We start from the raw sequence: 18,933 nt of genomic DNA, 5'->3' as shown, positions 1-18,933 counted from the left end.
TGGTAACTATATTGATTTTCATTTGGCTAGCCATACCTCCCCAGGGTATCCCAGAGCTTTGGAGAAATGGGCTCTACCCCTAACTCTAAGAGAGTGGCATGTAGCTTAGGCCTATACTAGGAAGTTTAATCTCATCCCCTAGTCACCATTAATGATTCTAAGACCTTCACCTTGCTCCATTTGCCTAGAAAGACTTAAGGAGATTTGCAAGAGAGGCTTAGCAGGGTTCTGGCTCATCAGTCTTCTGAGAGAGCTTCTAGAAGCAAACTCCTTTTCCTTTACTCTGAATGAACATGGATGAGAAAGCATGCAATTCCAAGATTTGAGAAACATTCTGTGACCACAAGGAGAAAGCAATCTTATGATAAGCTGATAAAGAAAGTAAAATGGAAAGGGAAAGGAAACCAACTCTACACAACTGAGTTGCTGAAACCAACACTAAACACCACCCTACCTATTATTAACTCAATAAATCAGCTGTTTAAGTCAGTATGTTTAAGTCAGTACAAGCAAACTCATCCTAAATGATATCATTTCTAACAACTAAAACCACCCATATGATAAATATAAAGTTTATTAGCATGGATATGAGTGGAAAGGCACTGAATTTGAAATGAGAAGCCTTGGGTTCTATTCTTGGTTGACATTAACTGTGTGACCTTCGGCAAATCATTTCACCTTTCTGGGCTTCAGTTTCCTTTTATGAGGAAATTAAACAGAACAATCTACAGATTCTATTTTCTAATGAAAATGAGTTTCTTAATACTGATTCTTGACTTACGGTTTAAATTACTAACACAACTTCTCAAAAAATAAAAACTTGAGCCCTAATTCAATGGTATTTGATGACTGTACCAATGATTTCATGACTATTTGAGCAAATAATATTCTTACCAAACTTTCTTGAGACTAAAACATAAGGTTAAAAATATTTTTAATCACAATAGTATAATGAACACAGAACACTAAAGACATTTTTATGTTTGTCTTCAATAGAAACAAGATGAGTAGGATATTCTTTTGATCAAAAAAAATCTAAACCCTGGCCAGGTGGCTCAGTTGGCTGGAGAGTCGTCCTGCGCACCAAAAGGTTGTGGGTTCAATTCCCAATCAGGGCACATACCTAGGTTGTGGGTCCAATCCCCAGTTGGGGTGCATACAGGAAGCAACTGATCAATGTTTCTCACATCAACTGTTTCTTTCTCTCTCTCTTTTTTTCTTCCTCTCTCTAAACATTAATAAAAACATAACCTGGGGTGAGGATTTTTTTTAAAAGTCTCAAAACATACAACATAACAGAGAAGTTTGAGGTAGCAAGAAAAAACAGTATGAATTATTGTCCATTCTTTATTTGCTTGACCACAGAGGCCAAAATCCATAAAGGTATTTAGTAAATGTTCACTAGTAAAGAGAAAGCAAGGGACATTTTAAGAAATTAATTTCCTCAATGCCTAAAATTTCAACAAATTTGAAGTCCAAGAGCTTTAATATTATTCTCTTCATGTCTCTGAAAAATTTCAGCAATGTCACATGACCACACAGGCCAGGAGTGGCAAGGGCCCAAACAAGGAGAGAGAGAAAGGGGAAAAGGCAGCACAACAGTAGCCGAGGTCCAATGCAGGGTCCAAATCAGGTAACAACCCATTAGGGTCAAGAGATTGGCTACATTATAAGGGACCGAGTAAATAGCACATTACCAGGACAACTGAAGAAGTCTAAATGGAACTTGTGAATTAGAAGGTAATATTGGATCAATGTTAATGTCCTGATTTTGACGGGTTTACTGTGGTTATGTAGGAGAGTGTCTGTATTTAATAAATACAAACTGAAGAACTGAAGTGCAATGTGGCATCAAATCTGCAAGTTATTCTTGAAGATTTGAAGAAATTTACATGAAGTGTATATAAGCATTCTGTGTGTATTTTGCAGCTTTTATATAAATTTGAAATAATTTAAAAATAAAAAGTTTTTAAGAAGGACACCAAAGTCCCCTTGAGGGACTAATTTAAGGGATATAATTTGAGCTATATTCAGTGACTGTGACAGATTATAACCCACTGCGTATGAATAAATACATGAGTAAGTAAATGAAGATAAGAAAGTGCTTCCTTACAGTAGAAAGCCAACAAATGAATGAAGAATAACAGAATTACAAAAGCACCATGTGACTATCATCATAATAATAATCAAAAAAATCAGTGAATGCTAAAATCAGTGGATAAAAGTTGGAAAAGTGACTGAATTTGGTATATATTTTGTAGTTAGAAACTCGTAAGAATTGCTCATAGGTTGAATGTAGGGGAGAGAAAATGAGGAACCAAAAATAAATCTTGGGTTTTGACTTAAGCAACTGAAAAAATAATAATGCCCTTTAATGAATTACAGATGTCTTGAGGAAGAACAAATGTGACACAGGGAGAGTGTAATCAGGGGGTCCACTTTGGATATGTCAAGTCTGAGGCACCTGTTTAGTCATCTAAGTGTCAATATCAAGAAGGCAGTTAGATACATGTCTGGGGTTTAGCAGAATTCAGGGTTGGAGATAGAAACTTGAGAATTATTCAAAATAGTGAAAAACTAAAATCAAACTAAATTCTCAATAATAGGAAAAGTGTACATTCATATAATAATTAGATTTACTTTATGTTTTTTAATCTAGAAAAAGATTAAATAATACCCCAAGTAAAAAAGTATCCTATTTCTATAAGTATGTGTGTACACATTCAGGGTAAAATATAGAAAAATATACCTTGAAAGTATTTATTATATTAAGGTAGAAGTATAGGTGACTTTTACTCCTCTCTTTATACATTTCCATATTATCTGAACCTCCAACAAGAAACCTGTATAATCTTATTTTTTCTAATTAAGGAAATAATACATACTTGTTATAAAAATTTCAAATACAGAGGAATTTAAGAAATAAAGTAAAAATCACCTTAAAATTACATTATTCAGAGATAATCATCAACTTGTGATCTTCATCTCATACATTTTCCTATGAATACACACATACATGTATAATTTTACATAAATGAGATCATATAATAGAATAAGTGCTCCCTCTACTTCATATTCCCCAGAAAAAAATAACTGCAATGTTAATAACCAGACATATCCTTCTTCACCCTTATTCATGCTCTACTTTACTTTGCAACCCAAAACAATAATGCTACATTAATTTTAGGAAATAAAACCTCGTACATGATTTTAAATATATCACTTACAGATATTTACTCAGTTTATACAGGGCGACAAAATAAACAGTGGCATGAAGATTTTCTTACCTTACTGGTTTGTGGTACTGGCAAAGAAAATCAAACCTTTCATCTGGCACAGGTACTCTGCTCTCATTAGGATCAATAGTGCAGAACGGGAAGTTCTCTGCTGAAGCCTGGCTATTGGTTAATACATTGAAGAAGGTAGATTTCCTAAAATGAATACAAACAATTTAGTCAATTCTTAGGCTAAAACTGAGAAAAAATTATCTCTCTAATTTCAATACTCAAATAAGATCCATGAGAGACCGGCCAGGCGTGGCTCAGAGGTTGAGCGTGGACCTAGGATCCAAGAGATAGGGGTTCGATTCCCGGTCAGGGCACATGCCCGGGTTGCACGCTCCATCCGGGGGCATGCAGGAGGCAGCTGATCAATGACTCTCATCATTGATGTTTCTGTCTCTCTCTCTCCTCTCCCTTCCTCTACCTGAAATAAATAAAGATATATTAAAAAAAAAAAAAAATCCATGAGAATTATAAAATCAACCTGGGAAGGGGGTGAGGAGAAAGAACACATTTTTACTAACAGAAATTAATGAAATTTACAACAATGCAGCTCATGATGTATAATTAGGTTATGTTCCTATCTCAGTCTATTTGGAACTTGAAAAGCATTTTCCCAAAGAATATTTGTTATAAATGATTACTATTCCCATATCACACCACAAATCTATTTAATTCCTCAAGTATCTGGTAGTGCCAGTTTATCACTTCACCTATTTCTAATACAATCTTCTCTAGCATGAATATAGATAGATGTGCACCTAGTTAGGTCAATCACTTCCCAAGCATTCTGAATTGGGAACTAGATACTAATTGTCTAATAGGAAATGGGAGGGTGGAGCTCAGATTCCCTCCTAATTATTAGTACATAAGGATTACTGCTAAGTCTAGAACTGTGAATTATGAAAGTCAAAATGCATTTTTTTCAAGGTATATATAAATTTTAAAATCTATTAAGAATGAATAAATTGGTCGATAATTTTCTAATTATCTGATTTTTATCAGGTATACATGCTCAGAGAATGCCAACTCATATCAACACTAGCCACATTTTAAAAAATATGAGCCATGGCCAGTGTGGCTCAGTTGGTTGAGCATTGTCCCATGCACCAAGAAGTTGCCCATTCAATTCCTGGTCAGGGCACATGCTCACATTATGGCTCAATCCCCAGTAGGGGGTTGCAGGAGGCAGCCAACTGATGTTTCTGTCTCATTGATGCATCTCTCTCTCTTCCTCCCTCTCCCTTCTTCTCTAAAAATCAATAAAAACGTATTTTAAATAATTAATTAATTAATTACAGTGTCAAAAATCATAGATTAAAATCCAAAACAAAATGGAATTTTAAAGGTTTGTGGATCAGTTTGTACTACTTTTCAATTCCATCAGTAATATAGACACATTACAGTGACTTTTCCTTGCTCCAGAAATAGAACTGTAGCACACATGAGAATTTAAAATAAAAATTATTTATATAATTTTTATTTAACTGGACGAATTGAGAGAGTAAAGGATTATATGAGAATTCTGAGGCTAGTGCTTGCTAACTATAGCTAGACATGATTATATAAAAATGCTTGCATATAGACCAAATAGGATAACAAAAGAATATTCAAAAGTAAAATGACTGTGTTAGGATGACAGGATTATGGATGATTATTATTCTCTTTTCCAAACATTTTTTAAAGGTAAAAATGTCTATTAAGATGAGTTCTAAGCCTACATTCATCAGGAGAAATTACATTCACTACTGGTATAGCTCACCTGATTGAACTTTTAAACCAAAGAACCAGTTCATTTTTTTTTTTGAACTGAGAATCTTGTAAGAGAGTAATAAACAAAAGGCAACAATCAAGGCTTATCTAACTGCTACTGGTGAGAAGTATGTTTTGGAAGGAAGATACTTAGAACTTATACCTGTCTATAGGTCTTTAAATATTGCTCTTATATCACATTCAGACTAAACATTTCAGGAAAGTAGTAGAAATGTTTGATAAAATAGCCGCTTAAATCATTACTGGTTGCTTAGAGCACCATTGGTCAAACCAGTAGCTTTCAAATGCCTGCCTATGACAGAATCGGCTGAGAATGTAAAGGCATGCATTAACCAGGCCTCTTTCAAGATCTGGTATAGGCCCCAATATTTTAAAAATAACTCAGGTGATGCCACTGTAAAGTCAGGTTTTAGAATTACAGGGCTATATTCAGACTCAGCTAATAACCCACTCAATAATATTGACCATTGTAGAATTTATACTGGCAACCTCTAAGTCTGGTAACAATTCTAGAACTCTAGGAATGATAATTAAGAGGAAATCACTAGTTTCTATAGAGCTAGTTTAATTTGAATCCTTTTAATTTAAAATAATCTGTATATTTATAAAGTTATAGTTAATCTACTTCCAGAAAGACAAAGCTTAACACATTTTTTAAATGAACACATATAATAGTGCAGATAATTTTTAAAAAGAGAACTCACATTCTGACTACGATCTGTAAATACCACCTCCATTAAAAATAATCAGGACTTCTTGGAGAAATGGCTAATTCCAGGTCTGGGACCAGTAATATACAAGATGAGTCCCAAAAGATTTTTCCCAAGGGAAAACAAGGAAGCTATTAAAGGCCTTAGAGTCTTATCAAAAGCACTCTGGTGCCAATTTGAATAGGGTCACTGGCCAAAATGGATCAATCTGAGCATCAATAAGAATAGCTACAATAAATAGTAACAAATCAATTTTCAATCCAAAGTTGGGTATCTGCGTATGTAGAGGGCTGACTTAAATTAAAGGCAGATTTTCAACTGTGCCAGGATGGGTGCCTCTAAGCACACCCACTCCCTTAAACCCCTGTTGTTCAAGGATCAACAGTAACTTCATATCCACAAATTGTTAATAATCCTCAACAAAACAAAACAAAAACTCTCTGTGGCCACCTTTAAGGGATGCTAGGTGATGCTATACTTTTAGAGTAACAAAGAGTTGGTACTGATATATTTTATAGATATATTCCAGGCAATAAAGGATAAAAGAATAAAACACAGAATACTACCATTTTGCAACCCCTAAGAAATTAATGGAGCTGGGTAATTATCACCAACGATAGTTAATACTGCAAAAAGGGGGGAAAATAGTACCTCCTAACAGTACAAGTATATACGCCATCTTTCACGTACTCTGGACATAAAAATTATCTAATAAAAAATTACCTAATATTAATCTGATCAAGCCTTTAGATATTACTACCACTTTACAGGGAATGCAAAGGACACAAGAAGATATTAAATGATACCACATAGATGCAATGCAGTCAACAAAATTCAGACTTTGGAAAATTCTATAGACAACCAGATTTCTTCAACTGGGGGAAGGAGGAAATTCTGCTTCTGGGTGAGATGCAAAAGCTAACAGGAGATTAGAACTCTCACCCAGAACTAGAAAAGCCATATACATACAGAATACAGAAAGCATTTGAAGGGGCTAGGAATCTGGGAATGCTTGAAAAAAGCCTTAAAGAAGTACTCTGACCTCCACAGCCACTTTTACCCTGGAGACATGTGCCCATTCTAGGTAGAAAAAGAGGCCCAGAACCTAGGCTTTGCACTCATGGAAAGATGATGCTGGAGGACAGAGAACCCAGCAAAGGATACAGAGGAAACTCAGGGGGCCTCAAGAACATAACCAGAACCTTCAGGATATTTCTCCCAAGAGGGAAAACTACAAAAGTGTGCTGAAATAAATGGTGACATAAATTGGTCTACCTTATTCCCCTTCTCACAAAAACAAATAGTGATACTTAAGTTGCCAGAAGAGTCCATGCGCCTGTCCTTACTTATCTAAAATGTAACTAAAACATTGTATACCCATAATGAAAACATTACAAAATAATGTTATAATAAAAATACTTAAAACAAAATTTAAATATATTAATCCAAACACTTATTAGAACACTTGTGCTTTTTCAGAGGAGGGAGGGGACAAAAAAGTGCAGTTGTATTTTTGTATACTGTAGTTTTCAAAAACCCTTTCATTGGTATTACCACAGTCATAGTAATGCAACATAAAAAGACTGCAAGGACTTTATGGAGTTATTTTTAAATTTATGGCCATTATGAAATACAGCATGTTTTACTGTCTATGTGGACAAAAATATGTTTTATAAGAAAGAAAAAAGTTTATCCCTTCAAATATATCATATATGGTAAAAATATAGTAAAAGAAAGTCCCATTATCTCTTAGGCCAAAAAAATTCTTACATACAAACTAGACTTGGAAGACAAATCTCCATTTTCGCAGATCATCTAATCTTGGACATGGATTTTAAATTTCATAAAGTCATCTATACCTTCTAATAGCTTTTTAAGTACAAGAAGAAATAAAGAAGAAAAAGGAAACATTTCTAAGGATTATTACCATAGGCTTCAGTGGCAAGTTAAGACATTTTGATCTATTCAAATCTATTAAAGAAAAGCCTTGAAAAGCAAAGAATTTGAGAGTTTTTGGCCTAAGCCTGAAGTATTAAAAGCCCACAAAGCTTTTTGTGAAGTGAGGGTTTTCCATACACACACACACACACACACACACACACACACACACACACACGTATTTAAAGTCATTATTTTTTTCCTTAAGGTTATTACTAAAGATTGAAAGTAGACGGAAGGTTCAAAATGGAAGGAATCTCTGTTTCGCAAGAATGCATTTATATAAATATTATTTCAGCAATGATAGCATAAAAAAAAAGAGTGGCTAGACTTAATGTATGACCCCTCCATTTAGGACCTAAATAATTTTGAAATTACATACTTTACTGTAATAAGTAAATCTGACTGAACAGGTGTTTATTCTAAAACCTTATGCAAAATTACAGTATGTATTAGGAAGTCAGGACACCAATGCAAATCCACAGCACTCTGAGTTAACCATTTATACAGCACACATCCAAAACATGAAAAAAAGTATAATATTCTTTCAAAATATTTTGAATTTAGATATAACTAAAATTTTTTTTAAGTATTCTTCTGCTAGATACAGAAATAAATACAGATGACAGAAATAAATACCAATGTGTGTACATGTGGGTTCGTATAACCACATATATGTCCAAACAAGTCAGAGGGCCTAAAAGCAGTAGCATATCATGAGCACATATCATACCTAGAGCCCGGATCTTAGTTTCTAACTACCATTCTCCAGTAAAAGAAACCTGGGCTCCCTGGAATCAAGCTGGGAAAGGAAAAATACAATGTTAGTCTAAAACATCTTTTACCATCAGAGAGTAAGAAAGTACTTTTTAAAAAGGAAAAATAAAGCCCTAGCCAGTTTGGCTCAGTGGGTAGAGTGTCCACCCTTGGACCTGGGTTCCGTTCCGGCCAAGGGCACGTACCTCGGTTGCAGGCTTGATCCCCAGCCCTGGTCGGGGTGCAAGGGGAAGGCAACCAATTGATCTGTCTCTCTCACATCGATGTTTCTCTCTCTCTCTCTCTCTCTCTCTCTCTCCTCCCCTTCCCCTCTCTCTGAAAAGCAATGGAGGAGGGAAAAACTAAAAAAAAAAAAAAAAAAAAAAAAAAAAGAAGGAAATAAAAATGATGGGGTCCCTGGCGGTATACTTCAGTTGGTTGAGCATCAACTTGTGCACCAAAAGGTTGCAGGTTCGATTCCCGGTCAGGGCACATGCCCAAGTTGTGGGCTTGGTACCCAGTAGGGGGCGTGCAGGAAACAGCCAATCAATATTTCACTTTCACATCTCCCTTCCCCTCTCTCTAAAAATCAATAAAAATTTTTTAAACAAAATGATAGGGCTATGTCAAAGGAGGCAACTTAGAAGTGCTCCCAATGGCCAAAGCCAGAACAATCTGAGTGACAAATAAACAATATTGATAATATTGGGTTATAACCCAAAGAATAAAACAAATTTCAGTGATCCCAAAGGGAGCTATATAAAAGACTGAATAAATAACAAAATGTGGGGGGAAAGACAAATCTTCTTTATAGGAGAATTCCAAATAATAAATGTAAAACAAATAAGAAAAGTAGAAAGTCACCATTAAAACACCACTAATAACTGCTGCAGGTAAAATCCACTGAGGAATGATAAAATTTAGTAGGAGAAACTTTAAAGAGAAACAGGATATCTGAATAGCCTCAAAATATCTCTCCCCATAATATTAAATAATTTACTGTAGTGGTTCTAACAAATGTCTACAAATTCTTTGATACTCCTTCCTTCAGGAAGTGGTGGTTAATTCCCTTCCCATTGGGTGTGGGTAATTTTATAATGAAGAAATCTGGCAGACACCACCTTAACGAAGTGATCAAGATTAATATCACCAGTAAATATGTCTGTTGTGCTGGTATCATATATCCTTCAATTATGACACAACTAGAAAAGGCACTTTATCTCCATAGTATTCTTCCACAAAAGTCTATAGCATAATTCCTGATAACAAAACGTATTACAAAACTACAGTAATCAAAACAGCGTGAAACTGGCATAAAGACAGACCAGTGAAACAAGTAGAGAGCCCAGAAATTAACCCTCCCATACATGGTTAAATGATCTTCAACAAGTATTCCAAGGCCACACAATGGGGAAAAGACTGTGTCTTCAACAAATGATGCTTAGAAAACTGGACAGTCACATACAAAAGAATGAACTTGGAACCTTACCTTACACCATATGCAAACGTTAACTCAAAATGTATTAAAGATCTAAACATAGGACCTATAACTACAAATCTCCTAAAACATAGGGGGAAAACTTCATGCCACTGGCTTTGGCAATGATTCTTACATATGACATCAGAAGCACAGAAAACAAAAGCAAAAATAGAAAAATGACACTACATCAAACTTAAAAACCTCTGTATATCAAAAGAAACAATGAACTGAGTGAAAAGGCAACCTTCAGAATGGGAGAAAATAACAGCAAATCATATGTCTGATAAAGGGTTAATATTCAGACTATATAAAGAATTCCTATAATTCAACCACAACAATACAGTAATCTTTAAAAACAGCATTTAAAAAATGGGCAAAGGACCTGAACAAACATTCCTCTAAAGAAGATACACAAATGGCCAACAAGCATATGAAAAAATGCTCAGGATCACTAATCATGAGGAAAATGCAAATCAAAACCACAATATGATACCACCTCACACTCATTAGCATGGTCGCTATAAAAAAACAACAACAAACAGAAAAAATAACAAGTATTGGCCAGGATGTAGAGAAATGGGAGCTCTAGTACACTCTTGGCGGAACATAAAGTGTTACACCTGCTATTGAGAACAGTATGGAGGTTCCTCAAAAAACTAAAAATAGAATTACCACATGATTCAACAACCCCACTTCAGAGCATTTATACCAACAAATTAAAAGCAAGATCTTGAAAAGATATTTGCACACCCATGTTCATTGCAGTATTGTTCCCAATAGCCAAGAGGTGGAAGTAGACCAAATGTCTACTGACAGAATACTGGAAAAAGAAAATGCGGTATATATGTACAATAGAATATTACTCATCCTTCAAAAAGGAAATCCTGTCACATGCTACAACATGGATAAACTCTGAGGACATTACACTGAGTTTAATAAGTCAGTCAAAAAGGTCATATATTATGTGATTCCACTTATAAGACATATCTACAATAGTCAAAATCATGGAAACAGAAAGTAGAATGGTGGTTGGCAGGGGCTGGGAAAGGGAAAAATGGGAAGTGCTGTTCAATGGGTACAGAGTTCCAGATTTACAAAGTCAATAGCATGAGAAAATATCAACTCAAATTGAGAGACACTGGATATGTAGCACTGGATATGTTCTAGATCTTGATGCAGGTACTGGTTACACAGGTAAATTGATATGTCAAAACCTGATATGTATGTTTGAAGTTTGTGCATTTCACTGTATATGATACCTGATTAGTACGTTTCAAAAGTAAATGATTTTTTCAAAGGTGTATATTGGAAAAGACAGTGGGAAAACTAGTGAAGTCCAAATAAAGTCTATAGTTAATAGTAAATTTAAAAAATGAACAGAAAAAACTATCTGAAATTATGTGGCGATATAGCAATAGAGGCCAGAATTGTGAAAAAAACACACCATTAAAATTCAAAGATTTAAAAGGAAATCAATCTATGAAGTCACACAATTACTGCTGATATAACAACAGGAAAGAGTGAACAGGGGAGCAGATATGTTGTCCAAGAGATTAATTAAAACATACTAAAAAGGGAAGGCAAATAATTCCAAAATCACAAATTTCCATAAAAGAGCAGGCACCCTGGAATGTTGACAAATATACAATAAGATTTAAATTCATTTAAAATGGCTCTGGAGAGTTTTGCTTCCCCTTCTAATAAGGGATTGCCCTCCTGCCAACAAAGACCTAGAAAACCAGTTAAAATAACAGTTTTCAGAGAGGACAGTATATAGGACAGGGCTGTGTTCCCTGGGAGACCAACCAACAGAACTCTACAACTGCCACATCTTACTGCCTAAAGGTGTTTCAAAGCCACACAACAGCACAGGGATAGGAAACCAGCAGAACCTGGCAATTATGTCATGTTTAAGTGACTGAGATGAGCCCTGGCCGAGAGGTCAGTTGGTCATAGCACTGTCCTATACATCAAAAGGTGGGTTCGATCCCCAGTTGGGGGTGGGGGGGCATACAGGAGACAACTGATCAATGTTTCTCATATCAATGTTTCTCTCTCTCTCTCAAATCAGTAAAAACATATTAAATTTTTGCCCAGCCGGGTGTGGCTCAGCGGTTGAGCATCGACCTAGGATCCAGGCAATCGGCGTTCAATTCCCGGTCAGGGCTCATGCCCGGGTTGCGGGCTGCAGCTGATCAATGACTCTCTCATCATTGATGTTTCTATCTCTCTCTCTCCCTCTCCTTTCCTCTCTCTGAAATCAATAAAAAGATATATTTTTTTTAAAAAAGAAAAAGAATGGAGCCTCTACAGTAACAACAAGAAGCTAGGGATCGGCCAGGATGGCTCCTCTATGGGACCTCATACAAACCATGTTAGGAAATTAGTAGACTGCAGGGGATTAAAGACAACCAGACATTTGTTGCCACTCCTCCCATCATGAGGTAGAGGCTATTTTTCCTCCTTCCCTCCTTGTCTCTGTGCTGGTATCATGACTCGCTGTGACCAAAAGAATTAGGTAGAAGTGTGTTGTGCCACTGTCACACTTTCATTCTTTTGGGAGCTGGCCACCATGCTATAAAGAAGTTGGACTGGAGACCACTTGGAGAGAAAGAGGCCAGGTAAAGTACAGAAATGCCCCAGCCTTCCAGCCGACCCTGAAAGGCCCCAGACCTATGGGTGTGGCCATTATCTTGGGCCTTCTAATACTGACTAGCCACCAGTTAAATGCAGCATACGAGAGATCCCAAGTGAGACCCGCAAAAGACACACCCAACTAACCTAGAGAATCAAGAAATAAGAAATTGTTATTGTTTAAACCATGAACTTTTGGAGTGGTTTACTACACAGCAACAGAATACTAAAACACTGAACATAATTATCTTGTGGACTTTTTTTTTTTAGCATTTCCTACAAAGTTTTCCCTAAACAACAGTAAATAGCTTTTAAAGAATCTGTGATTGCAATTATAAATAAATATATATCATCAACATGTGAAAAAAAGAATCTGGGGTTGGTCTGTGGCAAATTGGGAAAAGGCAAGTTGTAGGAAACACCAAAGCACATTTCCAGAAGTATCAACTAAGCAGGACAAGTACTCCCCTGGGACAGTTCCTGCATGTTCAAACAGTGTATACAGCTGCCCAATATCCATTCTCTCCTTCTTTCCAGGCAACAGAATTCTTTTTTTAAAATATATCTTTATTGATTTTAGAGAGAGGAAGAGAGAGGGAGAGAGAGAGAGAAACATCAATGATGAGTGTCGTCATTGATCGGCTGCCTCCTGCATGCCCCCGACTGGGGATCGAGCTGGCAACCCAAGCATGTGCCGTGACCAGGACTCGAACCGTGATCTCCTGGATCCTAGGTTGATGATCAACCATTGAGCCACACCCCGTCAGGCTGGAATTCTTAACTGAACATATGGCCATCAAAATAAAGACATTTCTAGCCTTCCTTGCAATTAAATTCTTGTGACTAAGTCTGGACAAAGGGATGTTAGCAAAGGGATGATGTGGCAGTTTACGGGGGGGGGGGGGGGCGGGGGGGAGTCCCTGAGAGACTGCAGGCCAAGTCATTTGGCCCTTTGACCTTTCAGATAATCAGCTGCCTGGAATTTACACCACCTTGAACCATGAAGATGAAAGCCAAACCCTGGGATCACCAAGGTGTAAATCAAAGCAGCTGGGGTTTCTGAGGACTTCATAAAGCAGAGTCAATATACCTATCTCTGACTGCAAAATTCACACTCTTACATACAAAAAGAAGCTTTTGTTTAAGCCAGTGTTGTTTGGGGGTTTTCCAACACTCTCAATTGAAACTATCCCTTCTCATGCAGTGGGAGGAAAAAGAAGAGCTCTCCCATGACCCAGTAAAGAAGTCCGGAATATCAAAATGTAGTTTCTGGAGCAAAGGCAATACAATGAAACGAAGACAATCTTTTCAACAAATGGTGCTGGAACAACTGGACATCCACATGGAGAAAAAAAAATCTAGATACACCCTTCACAAAAATTAACTCAAAATGGATCACAGACTAAATGTAAAACCCAAAACTATACCACTCCTAATTGCTAAGAGAAAAACCTAGATGATATAGGGTATTGTGATGACTTTTTAGGAATGATCCATGAAAGAATAGATAACTAGACTTCGTTAAAATTAAAAACTTCTGCTCTGCAAAAAGACTATAGCAAGAGAATGAGAAAACAAGCCACAGGCTCAGAGAAAATATTTGCAGACACACCTGATAGAGGACTGTTATCCAAAATATACAAAGAACTCTTAAAATCAATAATAAGAAGACAACATGATCAAAAAATGGGCCGAATACCTTAACAGACACTTCACCAAAGAAGATATACAAATGGTAAATAAGCATATGAAAAGATGCTCACATCATATGTCATGAGAGAAATGCACATTAAAACAATGGGGCACTGCCTCACACCTATTAGTATATCCAAAATCCAGAACGCTGACCAAATACCAAATGCTGACAGGGATGTGAAGCAACAGGAACTCCCATTCTCTGCTGGTGGGAATGCAAAATGGTACAGACACTTAAGGAGTTTCTTATAAAACTAAACACGGTCTTACCATACAATCCAGCAATTGTGCTCCCTGATATTTACCCAAACAAGCTGAAAACTTATGTCCACATGAAAACCTGCACATGGATGTCTACAGCAGTTTTATTCATAATTGCCAAAACTTAGAAGCAACCAAGAAGTCCTACCATCAGTGAATGGATAAACTATGGTACATCAAAGCAATGGAATATTATTCAGCACTAAAAAGAAATGAACTATTTAACCCATAAGAAGACATGGAGGAAACTTAAATGCACACTACTAAGTGAACGAAGCCAACCTGAAAAAGCTACATTCTGTAAGATTCCAACTATGTGACATTCTGGAAAAGGCAAAGTGATGGAAACAATAAAAAGATTAGTGGTTGGGGCTAGGTGAGTGAATAGACAGAGCACAGAGGATTTCTAGGGCAGTGAAACCGCTCTGTATGGTACTATAATGGTGGGTACATGCCATCACACATTTGTCCAAATCATAGAATGTACATCAAGAGTGAGCCCTAAGGTGAACTATGGACTTCTGGATGATTATTATGTGTCATCATAGGTTCGCCAATTATAACAAATGTAACACTCTGCTGGGGAATGTTGATAATGCGGAAAGCTATGCATGTGTGAAGGCAGGCAGTACATGGGAAATCTCTGCACCACCCCTTCAATTCTGCTGTGACACTAAAACTGCTCTAAAAATATTTAATTTTTAAAATTTTTTTTAATTTTTATTATTTTTTTAAATATATCTTTATTGATTTCAGAGAGAGGAAAGGAGAGGGAGAAAGAGAGATAGAAACATCAGTGATGAGAGAGTCACTGATCAGCTGCCTCCTGCACGCCCCCAACTGGGGATCGAGCCCACAACCCCGGCATGTGCCCCAACCGGAAATCGAACCCTGATCGCCTGGATCCTAGGTCGATGCTCAACCGCTGAGCCACACCCGGCCAGGCTAATTTTTTTTTTTTAAAGGTAGGTGTTTTTTTAAAAGTAGCCTCCACGGCTCACACCCCAATAATATACTGGCTCAAGAGGCGGTAATTTATAAAGGTCATTCAGGTAAGAAAAAGCAGAAGTTTAGAAATCTAATCTTCATACACTGGGTATGTTCAAAACCAAACACAATTGCCAAAATACCTCAAACTGTACATTAGTGAATTTCACTATTTGTAAAGTATACCTCAATAAAACTGGAGGTGGGAGTAGTGGGAGGAGTATTTAACTTAAAAGCACAAATAGCACATTTATACTGGATAATAAAATGTTTTTAGGTTAATTCTCATATACATTGATTTTTATTATGCTCTGACTAAAAACCTTATACAGGAAATCCTTAAGATGGCCCATTTTAAAGTAGTCCCATTTAAAGTCAAGCTGCATTGACTGCAGTGATTTTAGAATAAGTATGTTAATATCTAAAAACTATGTCTTGCTTACGTTGCAATAGAGCTCACAACATACATAATAACCATATCTTGCTTTCAAGTTTATTGACAGCACCCTACAGTACTTTGCTTAATTATTTGTTTTGCTTATATTTCCATGCTCTCTATTTCATTTTACTTTGCAAGCAGCCTATATCACAGCAGGAAACCCCTTCAAAATGCAAACCTCTCCAGCTTCAGGAAAGAAATCAGGACAGCCACATTTGTTTATGCTTTACATTACAAAAATTTAAGAACTGCCTTACTTGATCATACCATGCTCCATTCACTAAGCAATCTCTATGTCAGGGGCTCCAAGGGGCTCTTTCCACATGAAAGAACATGGTTGTCCTACCTGCCACCAATCTGAAAGCCTAAAGCACATGTCAAAATACTTTCAGTCACCTTAATAAGTCCATATTGGATCTATTACCCATTAGCACAACCAATCACTCTTGAGACATTTTATATTTTAAAGTTAATAAAAGGTATTAAAATAGAAGGGCACATGATGAAAAAAGGAGACTGAACATTCACGTTGCAAGGGTATATAGGTTTATATGATAAACTCCACATATATTTCCTATCACTGCCTTATTTGCAAATAAATGATTCACTTAAATTTTAAACATTATGAAACTCAAATTTTTACTCTCAGTTTTCAGATTTAGCCACTTTATATCAGATACCCTTTTATCTAGCAACTTCCAGTATTACACTTAAAATTGTCATGTCCTTCTCCAGTAAAGATTTAGCCATCCAATCCCTGATCTCCCTCAAATCTAATCAATTTATAATGGGGCTTTTAAAACTACAGTAAAGTATCCTACTGCATGGCCTCTGGTAGCCAACCTCGGTAGGTATCCTACATAGCCAGCTGGCACCAAAATCGAATTTAAACTACTCCATTTCCACTTAAGTTCAATATTGTGTGTCTTCCAACAGTGTTTCAAGCAAATAGCTGATCTGGTTCAACTTGATGTTTAACTGTTCTTCCTCTGAGTTTAGGCAAAACAAACAATATAAGTAACTTAAGTTTCAACATAGTATCTGTATGGAAAATCAAATATAAAATACAACTAAACAAAAACCTTGTTTCACAATATTCTAATACTCCATCTTCCTAGATTCTTTCAATTTAAATTTTAATTACCTCATGAGTTCCCATTTCTACAACAGAACCCAAAATATTTGCAAGATGAAAATGAAAAAAGCCCAACATTCACCTACCCAACATTTGGCAATCCAACAATACCAATTTTCAAGGAGGTTCCAAATCGTCCAATGATTGGGGGTGGTTTAATGCCATCACCTCCCTTTTTGGGGGGCATCTGAAATGTCAAAACAAACATATAAACAAAACTTTTTACCATCCCCATCAACCAAGAGTACATTTCATCATAAAAAAATATATTATTGAATAACAGATTGAGAATAAAGCATACTGTATATATCAAACAAAAACTGGCACAGCTAAATCCACTTAATTTTTCAACAATAACAAATTTAAGTTCTATAAACATATCTGATTTTGACAGTTGTCAAAGCAATCACTCCTGATAAGTCCTCGAAAGAAGGACCTAAAAATATGTGGCGCCATAAATCAAAAATAAACTGAAGTGCACCCAGACTGTTCAGAAACACTTATTTCTTAAACTGACATAAGGTTACATGAATGAAAACATTAAGAAGCAGGGGCACAGAAAGAGAGAGTCAAAGAAAATCTATTCTTGAACCACCAGCAACCAAGTCACCTCGGCCAGTCCGTCCCACTTCTGTGGATCCTGTTCTTCCCCATTTCCCCAACAAGCACCATTTTTCACCTGGATGAACTACACTGGTAATCAAGGTCTTTCCAACGTCTCTCCCAACTTTGGCACCGTGGGTACACGGCTCATCGTAAGTACTCACACGCAGCCTTCGGAATCTACATTCTTATTTCTAGTCGTAAATGAATCCATTAACCCTTTTTTATTTACAAGTCGAAACTTTCTCAGTCCCTGCGCATCTGGCTCCAAGCTCCTGTGTGCAGAATTGATCCCACTATTCGCCTGCAAACTGAACGCAGGAGCACTGCCAGCCTCACGTCTATAAGCTGGGAACTAACACCGTCCCCGTCTTCTGGATCCGGCTGAACCTCCCGGGGCCACGCCGCGGCCCAGCTCCTAAACGGGTAGTCCAGCCTCGGATCCCTGCCGCCGAGGGACGGGGATCTGCCCTACGTCTTAACTCACACCTGTTACCAGCCAAACCCCAGGCCTCCGGGGCACAGCTGCCCGAGCAGAGCCTCTCCAATCCTCTGGCCTCCTACAGAGGGATGGCCGGCCGCCCGCCCCGCCAGAGCGGGCCCCTAGCCAACGTCTTCCCGCCCCGGGTGGGCGACTGGCCGTCGGAGGCTTTCCCCAGAGCGAGCCGGCGTGAGGCGTGGGCCGCTCCCGGGACGCGCGGCCTAGTCCGAGGGCGCCTCATTCATCCACACACCCCACGCCGCCTGCCGCCCTCCCGGCCGCCCGGCCCCTGCCTGACGTCGGCCTCACAGCGACGGGCCGGGGCGCCGCACATGCGGCGGGGAGCGCGCCCCCAGCCTCCCTTGAGGGAGGGGACTCACCGTGCACGGGGAGGGCGATGACACCGGGTCCCAGAGGAAGCGGCGGACGGGTCCCACCGGCAGCGGGAGGCGGGAGGAAGGAGGAGAGAGCGCAGGCCCGGCCCCTCCGCCGAGCGGCACGCACGACGGCGGCGGCGGCGGCAGAACGGGCGGGCGGGGCGCTGGGTGGCACCTGCGCGCAGGCGGCGCGCTCCGCCCCGCCCAGCCCCGCCCCGCGCACCCTCCCGCCCCGCCCATTGGCCCCATCAGCCTGGAGGCGGGAGCAGAGTGGGAGGAGCCGCGCGGCGCCGGACCAGGCAGGAGCCGGAGCCGGAGCCGGAGGTGGCGCCCATCCCACCGCGGAACGTGCGCCTTCCGCCCCGCAGCAAGTGGGTTTCGTC

The 18,933-nt window shown here is 38.3% G+C and overlaps 1 protein-coding gene across 1 annotated transcript in view; it reads right to left on the bottom strand.

The window, feature by feature from the left end:
• The window catches only part of OLA1 (Obg like ATPase 1), a 121,396-nt gene extending 102,742 nt beyond the window's left edge, over positions 1 to 18,654 (bottom strand). The window contains exons 1-3 of the mRNA XM_087819766.1: positions 18,554 to 18,654; positions 17,176 to 17,276; positions 3,288 to 3,431 (exon numbers count right to left, since the gene is read on the bottom strand). Coding sequence (XP_087675892.1) covers positions 3,288 to 3,431; positions 17,176 to 17,276 — 245 coding nt within the window. The 5' untranslated portion in view covers positions 18,554 to 18,654. The remainder of the gene's footprint in view (positions 1 to 3,287; positions 3,432 to 17,175; positions 17,277 to 18,553) is intronic.
• Positions 18,655 to 18,933: the final 279 nt, after the last annotated feature.

The sequence above is a fragment of the Miniopterus natalensis genome, chromosome 8 (assembly GCF_054644295.1).
Source record: "Miniopterus natalensis isolate mMinNat1 chromosome 8, mMinNat1.hap1, whole genome shotgun sequence".
Taxonomy (NCBI): Eukaryota; Metazoa; Chordata; class Mammalia; order Chiroptera; family Miniopteridae; genus Miniopterus; species Miniopterus natalensis.
The sequence above is the reverse complement of the archived record's forward strand: the minus strand, read 5'-3'. Positions and strand labels throughout refer to the sequence as shown.